Source organism: Diadema antillarum, unplaced genomic scaffold, assembly GCF_040938485.1.
Source record: "Diadema antillarum isolate AM-2024a unplaced genomic scaffold, OU_Dant_1.0 seq00000931_RagTag, whole genome shotgun sequence".
Classification (NCBI taxonomy): domain Eukaryota; kingdom Metazoa; phylum Echinodermata; class Echinoidea; order Diadematoida; family Diadematidae; genus Diadema; species Diadema antillarum.
The window spans coordinates 327080-340121 of record NW_027271782.1 but is presented as its reverse complement, the minus strand read 5'-3'; the positions used below and the strand labels follow the sequence as shown (position 1 = coordinate 340121).

At 36.7% G+C, this 13042-nt stretch overlaps 1 protein-coding gene across 1 annotated transcript in view; it reads right to left on the bottom strand.

Moving 5' to 3' along the window:
* LOC139741475 (uncharacterized) overlaps positions 1 to 12685 on the bottom strand; it is a 51478-nt gene extending 38793 nt beyond the window's left edge. Inside the window, exons 1-4 of the mRNA XM_071652060.1 lie at positions 12251 to 12685; positions 8762 to 8836; positions 2078 to 2106; positions 766 to 819 (exon numbers count right to left, since the gene is read on the bottom strand). Of these exons, the coding sequence (XP_071508161.1) occupies positions 766 to 819; positions 2078 to 2106; positions 8762 to 8836; positions 12251 to 12518 (426 nt within the window). The 5' untranslated portion in view covers positions 12519 to 12685. The remainder of the gene's footprint in view (positions 1 to 765; positions 820 to 2077; positions 2107 to 8761; positions 8837 to 12250) is intronic.
* Between the last annotated feature and the right edge of the window lie 357 nt (positions 12686 to 13042).

Genomic DNA, 13042 nt, shown 5'->3' with positions numbered 1-13042 from the left:
ATTTTCTTGTTTATTTATCATCTTCATTGGTAACTGCACACAGTTTTCCTTTATCTACTAATTTAATACTCTATCTGAGCTTTTCCCAATGCATCTATTCATGACTTCTGTTTAATGATATCTCAGAAGAACTGTGTCTGTGGAAATACCAATGCAATGAATTATTCACCTTTCTAAAAATGCTTCGGAAAGAGCAACAAGATTATATAGATTAAAATGATGTTGGTTTTGGCCTAAGGAGAGAAATTCAAACATGGTGTTGGTGCAGTTTCCTAAAATATACCAACGTACAACTGAGGAGAGCAAGCAAACACTTGCAAACATGATGGATGGAATTTTGTGGTTGCGTGATTTTGCTTCAGAGGTATCGTTTAGTCTCTCTTGAACAAGTTGGTAATTTGCACTTTGGACAATGTGATAAATGGTGCCACATATGTCACAATATTCAGGCTGATGATGAGGCGCCAGGCACACTTGTGGCCAACAGATGGCCAGGCAGTACAGTACATCTGACACTACCGGCATGTTTAGATTAATCGCCAGCTTTTAATATGAGTACTCCGTAGATCAAAGCAATTAATATGCAGACAATGTTTGCCAATTCTGAAATTATACTGCTGTCATGAATGATAGTACACCTGTTTATTTATTTCTTTTGTCTAGGAATGCATACTTCAATTTCATGATTACAACCAATCAACAGAATGCATAATTTTCTTTATTAGAGATGATGACATTTTGCTTTCCAAGTTTTTGTGTACTTACCCGCAGTAATTTGTGCTGAATATTCAGTGAATTATACCTGTTCTCATGCTCTTGCTGCAAGAAGAAAGAAATACGTGCACAGAAGTAAATAAATTAATGTAAGTAAATGAATAAAGTAAATAAATGATTTATTTATGCAAAAGAAAAAATAACACATGTAACTTAAGTATGACAGAAGTAAGTAAATAAATGAATAAATAAATAAATAAATAAATAAATAAATAAATGATAAGAAGAAGAAAAATGGCTACCTGTATAGGGCACAAGTCCACCTTTCGGTGATCATGGCATAAATGAAGTACATGAATAATTTATATGCATAAAAAAATTAGAGATGAAAGATGATGACAATTAAAATAACATGGTAGGTGTAATACATGTACACTGTACTATACAACATAGCATCCACAACACTGGATATTCTAAGTGCTTTCACTGTCTACAGTATATTGATATAATGCTAATACATGTACATTCCATTCTCTCTATCTACATGTACACATGCACTCCTGTCAATCTCTCCCCCCCCCCCCCCAATCCATATGATATTCATACATTAGTAATTGTTGTTTTGATTTTCATTATCACTACTACAAGATGTAAAACAATCATTACCATAACAGGGGTCGCACTTAACTTTTTTTTTAACTAGCCAGGCGGACTACTTAGAATCAATTTTGACACTGAAGCAATATTTTGGCTAGCCAGACGGACTAGTTACTTCAGAATTTTATGATTTTTAGCTAGTCCGACATGATTTTGGGTGGCCAATGGCCAGCGGACCATCGCCAATTTCGAACCCTGCATAACTGTAATCAATATTGCTTAGTTTCATACAAATAGCACAAAAATTGCCACAATCACAATTGCTCCACCCATTGTGGTAACATACATTGTGTATCCACTTGAATGTGTTTGTTTGTTTGTTTTTTCCTTTGTTTCACAATATTCTCAGAATGAAATGCACCCATCCAAACACTGGCAACAATTAACTATAAATTCAATCTGGCCTGATGTGCAAAGGCATCCCTGAAAATGGGTAATAAATGTACCCCCCCCCCCCCATTATCTTTGAACCACATTGGAGAGGAAATTTTCTCTAGAATATCACAATTTGTAAACATGTAAAACATGTTTAACACTTAAGTACTGTCAAAACCTAGGAACATTGTCAACTTTGAAAGATTAACCCTCTACTCATTGTTGAATTTGAAGAGAAATCATCCCCCCCCAAAAAAAAAAAAATAAATAAATAAATAAAAAAGAATAAATAAATAAAGATAAAAATGAATAACTGGCTAAATTCACTCACCTTAACATCATCCAGTTTTTGTTCGTAGGCTGTACAGAAAGACCAAAAAAAAAAAAAACATGGAAGAAAGAGAATGTACATCATCACAACACTAAGCTGGACTGCAGGAAATTTGATTTGCATTACTATACTATACAGTGTCCTGAAGTCTAAATTTGTTTTGTGAATTAGCATGAAACTTATTCATGTCCTTTATAGATCCTATGTGTCTAAAGATAAAGAAGTGGAGTTATAATTTGCTGTGATTACAGTTTGTAAGCATCTTTCATGAATATCTGTTCAAGTGTGTTCATGGGGTCTCAAACAAAAATGTTGTGCTATCATCATTCAATAGTGTAAAAGTGGATATTTTTGCGCAACTAATTTTTCGCCCTCGGCGAGGTAAGAAGAGTTTCAAATGTTTTTGATTCCGCGGAATCAAGACATCGACTACTGGAACATATGGTAAGCTAAAATATTTGTGTGCTTTTATTTTCGCGATAGTTTCGAGTTGCGCGAAATGCGCAATAATTTCAACACCGTGAAAATTTCCACTTTTACAGTAATTCAAAACACTATTCACAGCCAATTATGACAATATACTGTGCATATCAATATCTGCAGGCAACCAGATGATGCTCGAGATATCAAAACAAAACAATGCACAAGTAACAGAACAGTGTCATCTCACCAGGGGATCACATGCACAAAAACCATGAATTTCTGAAGAAATAGGATCCACTTGCACACGAGAGATCATTTCAGCATTTACACAACTCACATTACTTCTTTGTGGTGTGGCATAATTCTATACAAACTGAACAAGCGACAGGCACAGTATCAACAAGTATACTAGCATTAGGTAAGCAAACTTGCTCCAATGTGTGCTTGTTGAAATACAAATATGTGTGTACACCTTATATTTCAACCCAAAACCATCACAAAGACTGAAATCTAACTGTATGCTCCATGGATTTACATTTTTAACACACAGTTTTGAACACTGGGTACACTAGGTGCCTAATACTCGCTTTACTTGGGCATAGATCTTTTCTGTCTCGCTTCGTCAATTTAAAGGTCTTCAACATACTTTACTCTTTAATTTCCTTGTTGGGTCTAAAAACATTGCACCTGGCAACCGTCAAAATGCTGTCAAAGATTGACAAGTACAGGAGGTCCACCCATGCACACTTCATTTAGGTAATTAACACGTCAAGGTACATCCAGATTTTGCCTTTCAGCATTATTGCTAATGCACATTAGTACAGAAAGTAGTTTATAGCTCGATACATTACACAAATTTATCTTCACACCCAGCAAGTGGATATAAAGCGAGAAAATCAACAATTTAATGAATAAATTACAGAAACTGATGCTCACAAAAGTTGCCTCACTACTATAGGATCCCAAACAAATGGATGTGTACATAAACAGGTTACACATTTGAGGATAAAATCAACAGGCTGTTACATTTACATACAATGTGCTTTGAATAATATACTGTTGTATACTTGCAACATGAGAATGACATCATAGAAACTCTTTGTAAGTACTAGCTCCTACAGAAATAATACCATTTAAAGGCCAATATTATGAAATAGATTAGCAGCTATTTCACATCTAAAACTAGAAAAGCACTCTGAGAGCACAGACCTCTGCCAAGCATGCAGCTTATTTCCACCACTGATCTTGTTCTTCCATAGAGATATCAGTGATTTCCATCCATACGTACATTTGTACTTATACTTCATGCTGAAAGTGTTTATATATACATGTAATAGTGTGCTAAAAGTCTCCTGATTTCCCAATATATAGAAGTCTTTGTTATGTCATAAACCCTCAGCTGCACAGCGCCCCTCGCCCTAGCAGAAACTACAGCACGCACTTTAGTGCGCGCATGCAAACCTCAAATACGCACAGCCTGAACTCCCAAGTTCATTGACCCTACCTGCTAAAATATAAAAAATCCTTCATTAATTCCCCCAATATTCTCGCATCACTACCAAAAGTTAATCATTTGGTACTTGTGTCATTCTCAACCTTTCCTGCAAGTTTCATCCCAATCCGTTAACTACTTTTTGAGTTATTTTGCGCACGGACAAACGAACGAACGAACAAACAAACCAACGGTAATGAAAACATAACCTCCCCCCTTGGCGGAGGTAAAAATACATTGACAAAAGGAAACATTAGGTAATAAGGGGAATGCAGTTCATGGCAAGAAGAGTGTCAGTACTAACAAACTAGCCAACAAATGACTCATATTTTTGAGAGCAACAACAAGAAGCAGAAATGTTATACAGCCTATGTACCTACATTGCATCATTTGAAGCAAATGTGGCAAGGGATAAGCCTAAAAAGCACATGTTCATGAATGCACTTTAAAAGGGTATCTGACAAACTCTATTATCATCACACAGCTTAAATATTGTAGCAAGCTTCCCTTCTGTTTCTGGTACGGTACCTCGACACAATATGTATTTAAAGGCATTTGTGCAATCTTTCACAAACAGCAAAGAACATGACACTTACCGGTACTGTAAATAAAGTTATATATCTTAGAAGTACAAACCCTCAACTCAAAGACACCAAACATCAGTAATTCACCTTGCATGATTCATTATTATAGTTTACAGCCCAATGTAGCTAGGAAATGATTGCATCATTATAACCCAAAAAGACTAATGAATGACTCATAATATTGGCACCATGAAATATACTATCTACAAGGCCAAAAATGGAATCAATTACACTATAGTGTAATGTACATGCTTGTATTAAATATATCATAGCAAAGATTTTGTCTGACATTGGAGTTCTCACATACCTGGTAGTCATTTCCTGCACTGCAATATATGTTCATAATATTCATTTACATTTGTGCAATCGTATGTCTATGTTAGAGGCATAATTTACCATTTGCAGATGAAACAAAAACCCAGCATAAGTGCTTTGAAATACTTCCAAAATGTGAGTTTGAGATAAATAACCACTGTAAAATTTTGAATCCGTGTAATCAATGTTAAGTTTATATTGTTAGATAGACAAAATATGAACAATAGTTATAATAAAAATGTTGCCAGACTAAACCGTCTACAGTTACGGTCTGATAAGAAAAATACTGATATCTCCTTATATTTTAGGATTTATTGCGAAAATTTTATATGGTACAATGTTTTGTAATACAACAGACCTACATATATATGCATCAAATGTGATATCTTGAATATATCTTAAATCGCTGTTCCCAAAGGTAAACAGGACCTTTAAGCCAGCTAGCAATTTCAGCATGACAACAAATGTGCACATATCAGATTCAAAGGTTTGTAGGCAACATACATGTGTACAGTTTGAACTATGAGGTGTGAAGGTAACATTTACTGACAGATATTAGTTTTATTTTGGGGTGGATTTTTTTTTTTTTTTTTTTTTTTTGGAGGGGGCGCTGTTTTTTATGTCAATGTTTGTTTGGGAACTCTGTAAATGTTTGAGGGCCAAGTCCATGAATGCTTTTCAATGCTCTCATGTTCTTAAAACTATAATTTGGGATTTGTGAATCTGCATATTGTGCAAGTGCAGATGTCTTTTAATTTGTGTTTACAACTATGTACATATGATGTACAACAGGATGCAAGTAATAGTCACAGAGGAAATTTCACTGAATGTACTCATTCTTATTTCACTTCATAATATACAAAATGTAAATGTTTTAGACTGTGCAGGGCAGTTCTTGGAAGAGCAGTTTCAAAAGTGAAAGGGCTACTCTAAAACAATAACAAACTAGAAATGTCGCTATGGCGACTGATGCCTCCGCCATAATGCACGATTCTCCCAACAGGCGTATAGTACAATGTCTTCACAATGTGTGATCCATGACAGTTTCACATAACTGGCAAAATATTGATATGACAGGTTTTCAGAAATGACTTGAATGTTCACTTTCCTTGAACTGGGTTTGCTATAACTGTCGAAGAGTGCAGGTACACATATTTTGGGAAGTGAGAATTTTTACTTGAATTCTGACGGACCCTTTTATAAGTTTATGCATTGAGTAATTTCCAAGGTATGAAGAAAGAATGTAATTGCAGTACAAAATAGTTTTTTTTTTTTTTTTTGTGGGGGGGGGGGGGGGCATTGAAACCTGGCCTTTGACCCTTAACCTTTGACCTTTGACATTCTGGCTGGAAATTTCCTGGAGAATCTCCATCAGGTAATGCATGTATATATTAAGTTTGAAAACTAATAATGCAAGCATTTCATATACTAGTGTATGAGGGAAATAGTAAAATATTGAGGAGTTGACCTTGACCTTTGACCCCATGACTATTGACCTATGACCCGTAAATTCCCTAGATAATCTCTGCCAGTCAGTACATGCGTATGTACCAAGTTCCATGAAGATACATTGAACCATTTGTGAGAAAAGTGATATTACATTTTCACCTAACCTTTGACCTTTTGACCTTTGACCTTATGACATGAAACTCTCTCTGGAGAATCTTTATGCAGTAGTACATGTCTACACCAAGTTTCAAGAAAATACCTTAGGGCATTGCATAGATATTGGGGGAATAGCAACATTTTTAGCATTTGACCTTGACCTTTTGACCTTTGACCTCTTGCCAATGTCACTAAAATCTACTCAAGTAATTGCCCCATCATATATCATCCTTGGACCAAGTTTGGTGAAAGCTGCTTCATCCAGTTTTGAGTTATCACGTAAACAGATAAATTTCAGGATTTGACCTTGATCTTTGACCTTTGACCTTAGTCCGATTTCACTAAAAAACTAATCAAGTAATTGTCCCATCATACATCATCCTCCGACAAAGTTTGGTGAAATCTGCTCAATCCAGTCTTGAGTTATCGCGTAAACGGATACAATTTCATGATTTGACCTTGACCTTTGACCTTTGACCTTTGGCGGATTTCACCCAAAATCTAATCAACTAGTTGCCCCATCATACTTCATACTTGGACCAAGTTTGGTAGAATTCAAGTCAATATTACTTAAGTTATCGCGTAAACGAAAGCGGACGGACGTACGGACGTACGGACGTACAGACGTACGTACGGACGTACGTACGGACGTACGTACGGACGTACGTACGGACGGACGGACAACCCGAAAACATAATGCCTCCGGCACCACTTCGTGGCGGAGGCATAAAAAGCAACGGACACTGCACAGTATGGTCAAACAAGTCTCCAAATATTAATGGATTTTGTACAGAGATTTCCTCTCATAAACCACACCAAATACACAGTATACATGTAGTTCTTAAAAAGCTGGTATGGCTTACAAGTAATATCTATTCATGATTTATTGTGGTATCTTTCATACCACAGTGTGATGGGAATGAGGTTGGTTCACTTTATTTGATTAAATAGGTGGAGAGCATCACATGTTTGCACAGCCCTAACACAATTGAGACAATGTCCAATTGCCCACCACACAATACAATAGTCTCCTGCTTTGGGACTTTCAATTTCAATCAAAAGAGTTGCTTTGATAGACCTTATTTTTCCCCAAATTGTGTTGAGATGACTGAGAAAAGTTTCATGGTATGTTCAAAGGCACTTAAAGGGATTACTGGTTTGGGACCCCACACCAATATTAATATGAAACACTAGGGATTGTTTACCATATTGTACGAGTACATCGTACTGTACACATCAATTGATGTTATAATTCTTCATTTGGGCAAATTTTTGTCATTTTTGCTTTATTAGTCAGAAGATGAACAAATCAATACCTTTTATGTAAAATTTAAATAAATGCAGGCAGTATAGCAAATTACTGAGCACTACAACAACTAAAAATAAAGTGAAAGGCTGGAAGACCACAAAATCAATGCTCTCTCCGTAATCATAACCACACAAATTGTATTTAACATAAAATCTAGACTTACTTGCAGCTTATTCCAAGATCAAAATTAAAAAGCATCTACAGTACCTGCAAACATTTCTTGCAACACATGTTATCTTTTGAAGTCAGTCAGAGAAATTTAATACAACAGCTGCAAAAAACTGTCAGCAAACATGGAAATCAAATTGTCCAACTTGGTAATTCAATGTAAACACTGCACACCAATCAAATATAAATGAAAAATATTTGTCCAAGTCATGGTGAATATTCCATATTGTGTAGTGCAAAACTGTTGCAATTGATCAATTAAAAGTGATAATCTTCAATATTAGTCCACAGGTCCACAAGTTTAACACATTTTTTTTTTTTAGACTCCTTACACAGGCTTACATTCCAATAAGCATTCAAAATGTCCATCAATGTCATGGAGGTACATGTACATTCTATGCATTTATAACAGTTTGAACATTACAGTGGTACATGCTTGCAAGGTGCTTACTACTGTACTTTTAACAGTGCTCACTTGCTACTTAAAAGTTGCGATTTACGAAAGAAAGAAAAAAAAAGAAAATGCAAGTGTAACTCTTTTTGAGGACTAATGCAACCGTTAATTGATGAATAAAGGCTGTGAAATTTTGGTGAAGCTATTTCAGGGAAAGTGTGATGAAGGTAACCTTGGAGAGGAGAGTGGAGAGAGCAGGGACATGAGTGCTGTTAGAGATCTTATCACTGCATGCAGTTGTTAAAAAAAAAGAAGAAGAAAGAGATGAAAAAGTTTCATCATGAACCTAGAGAACAAGCGAGGCAAGCAGCATCAAACAGCTGTACTAGCTTACTTTCTTTGTTCTTTTTCTGGTCTCCCTTGGCAACTTGTAAGGCCTTCTCTAGTCTTGATCTGTGCTCGTAGACAACTGTTCAGAAAGACAAAAATAGAGATGGGATGTAAAACAGTCCAGAGAAGCAAACGTAAGAGAAAAAACAATTAAGTATCAGTACGGCACAAAATGTTGTATACTCAAGGGTGTTTTTATTTATTACAAATTTTGAGAATCAATCAATATTAGCAAGATTATTTAATGACTAGCAAATGTACTGCCTGCATTAACACTAATGAGCTGTTTATTGAATTCGAGGCTGGAAATGATTCAATTTTCTCTAGAAAAGTGATCAATACTTCTTTCTGATTTCATCAATTTGGTTCTCACTCTTCAAATTAGCTGAAGTCCCAACTGGGAAATACACCCCCATCCCCTCCCCCAAAAATGTATAAATTATACAATGTATACTGTAGCCAAATATGTTGTACCCTTGCAGTTGGTCTACTACATTTGTATAATGTAGGTACAATGTACATATATCATGCTCTTTTTTTTTTTCATTCATGCACTTTAGAATTCGTCACATTAGTGATGTACACAGGTATGCCCACAATATCGCTTCATCGTAATGTATTTGAAAGATTTTAATCTTGACTTGAGTGGTCATTGCCTGTTTAAGATCATAAAATCATTTTAACATAGAAACCTGACCAGCCAGAAAGCCATAAATGTACATGCATCACTCTTTGAAAATCAATTGTGACTATCTAATACACTGTACTTGAAAGTTAAATGATAATTTTGGTGCATGTACTTGTACATTGTAACTCGACCCATGAAGCATTCATCTCTCTCGAATCTTTGATTTGTTTTGAAAGAATTGAAAATTGAGATTTGATTCTAGAGAGAACCCCAGAAACTGCAAAACAAGACATGCCACTATTGAATTTCAGCAATTTCCATGTCAGTACAAATGTATGTAGGTCACCTATTAAACACAACATCCAAAATTGCCTTTCAATTCGGTTTTATGACTGTTCAACATTACTTTTGCAGGAATCTTAGATATTTTTGTATCTATGCCATCTATCTCAAATTTGTATGAATGAATATAAATTTCTCAATTCTTGAAGAAATAGGTTCAGTGGTTTCATCCTGATATCTTTCAATTAGACAAATGAGTATATGCCTACAGGTATACCAACGTGTAAAGTAAAGTAGAAGAGTTCTACACTAGTATGAATTCAGACATGCTTTGTTTGACTTTAAGCACAGTAAAGGGGATGGGGGAACTAGAAACATGCACACTGCCTTTTTAAGTCAAAGTTCAATGTATTTTCATATTTGCACCACAGTGAAAGAACACTTGACCTTCCTATGGTACTTTTTTCAAAAGGCAGCTGGGGAATTAAAGATGTTACCCATATCATTAGCAAGTCGAAAGAATGCGAACTTAAAAATTTAAATGTTACAGTGGGACTGGACAATCAGTTTAAATTCTCCTTCCCTTTAAATTTGATCTTATAACCTAACCTGTACTGTGAGTTTAACCTGACTGTGCAGTCACATGACTAACATACATACGACCCCATCAGGTGACTGACCGACCCCACATGACCCAGACTGATGATTGGGTGACTCGACTTACTAGTACTACACCACAGACTACATGTAGTTCCTGATCACACAAACATCTGTGGAAATTGGGAGCATCAAGCAACTCCAAATTTGGGCAAGTGTGACTTCTGGAACTTAAATCACACTTTTGTAGAATTCCCTTTACAATTTCTTTATTTTATTGCCCTACAGTGATATTACAAAACTGTTGTACTGGTCAGTGGTAGTCTCCTTATCCAACAATTCGACAGCATTATATGGATTTAACCTCAACAAAAAATTCTTTGGAAGGGATGGTCTAATAGTCATCAAACTCCACTGAGTGTTAAAGACCTAAGTATTGGCTTACAGAGTACAGTGCTTTAGGGTAGAGGATTGGCCACTCGCTGAGACCTAAAACCAGCTTTCATGATCTTCACTAGGCATATGATTGTTTGATGAGTCAGTTACATGTTCCTCATTTGAGATGAATGAAATGAGGCTTGCATGGCCATGAATTTAGATTTACATTTTAACAATCTTCACACGACATTGCATAGCTTAGAACTGTTTCATCTTGAACAAGATAAAGCACTCTGAGAGCGCAGACCTCCGCCAAGCAGCTCATTATCACCTATACAGTAACATACATGCTGAAAATCGCCCAATTTTCGTAGCTGCCACACAATACAAAATAGTGGGATAACGATCGCGATCCAAATCTCAAGATTTGTATAAAGGGTCTAGTAGGTGTGAGTCCCACTACAAAGCCTTGTGTTTATTTAGTATTATATACCTCATGAACATATACAAGTACAGCTGTAGATTCCTATCATCTGATTGGTTAAAAGTGGAGTCATGAAAATAGCTGTGCAACATTTTTGATCAAAATGACGTCATGATTTACTGTGCTCGGGGCATAGAATCAACTGTGCCCTGTAAATAGGTTTGGAGACAGTAGCAACCCCGTACACATAGATCACTCATATGTACACTGTATGCACCAATGATACGACCGCCGCGCTGTCGATCAGCATTGATTACGAGTGCTGTAAAAGAGACTAGAATCTACATGTATATTTTCGCTATCTATATTTCGGAATCCACATTTTCGGTATACAAAATCAAAACAAATAATGACAGCTTGATATTCGGGGCAAAGTTAAAATTATGTAGGCCCTCGGTGATGTAAAAACCATAACTATGTCCTCAGCTTTGCTTCGGGCAAAGTTATGGTTTTCACATCACCTTGGGCTCATAATTTTAACTGTGCCCCTCATAGCAGTCATTGTTTGTATACCAGTGCCGTATTAGGTTCCTGCATGCTGTGCAGCACCTCAAGCAGAGCACACGCAAATATGCGCAGCTTGAACTCTGAAGTTCATCGACCCTACTGATTTGTCGAAAGATTAAAAAATCCTTTGAATTTTTTTTTTAATCCCGCATCACTAGGGGGGCCTACTCAAATTTATCATCCATTCTTTGTGTCATCATAAACTTTTCCTGCAACTTTCATTCAGATCGATTTACAAGTTTTTGAATCATTTTGCACACACACAATCTGAATCAAGGACACTAACGTTAATGGCAATGCCACGGTAAACGTTTTAACAAACATAACCTCCTTCGGCTTCATAACTCAGTTTACGCCTTGGCGGAGATAATAATATTTAACGAACTTCATGCTGCATTGCAAATCTAACGTTACAGATTCATAGACTGCATCCAACCATTGCTACTTTCAGTTCAATATGACTTCTTGAGTAGGCCTACTTTTCTTACAATGTACGATTCAACTTGATCTTTGGGGTGAGTGGACTGATCACTTGTTGAATGTGATGCCTAGCGTACTGGGTACTGCTGAGTGACATACACACAAACAAAAGTGAGATTATTGATGACATTTTATACCTTGAAGTTGGGCTGTAAGCGATTCCTGCTGCTGTTTATGTTTCAAGGCTTGATGTGCAGAGTCTTCTAGTGTCTGTTTCAGTTGGAAATACGTGTAAATGCCGTAGATAAACGCCAGGATGGAGACGGCAAAGAAGATACTCTGCCCAAGTGGGCGGCCGCCGCGCCGGGAGGAAATCATGTTCTCTACCGTTACGGACAACGCTGCCCGCTTGCCGATGTCGAGCTGGTAGGCGGAATGCAGCTGCGAGTACCTGGTATTAGACATGCAGATCACCAGCAAATCGTTGTTCGTCCACGCTCAGCCTGATGACACAAATATTACGCTGAGTTCTGCATATCTTCAGGTGTTTCTGACGCGGCTGGAGCAGCGATAGTACCCCCAATATCTTGATCAGATCCTACCGAAATTGATTCTAGTTGTCCCACGGTCAGTGCAATTCAGTTACACGTATACTGTATACGCATTGTACGCGTATTACCTGAATGTGGCTTCATACATGCTCCATTGAGTTTGTGTACACTTGTACTTTTTAATAAGTCGGCATGATACGGAGCATTGCATCCGACCCACAGTTTTTTGTTACATGTCGCCCTCTGCGATAATAGTCCTGACAGTGCACTTTTTAGGGCTCACACCCATAAATATTTCCCCATAGGGATGTGTGTTAAAAATCAAATTTCAAAAAATTCTGTAAAACAGCTGGGAGAAATGAGGTGTTTCAGCTTCACTAACCTGGATAAGTTAGATATACCCTTTCATCCATCAAATTCTCAGGGTGGATAATTCAG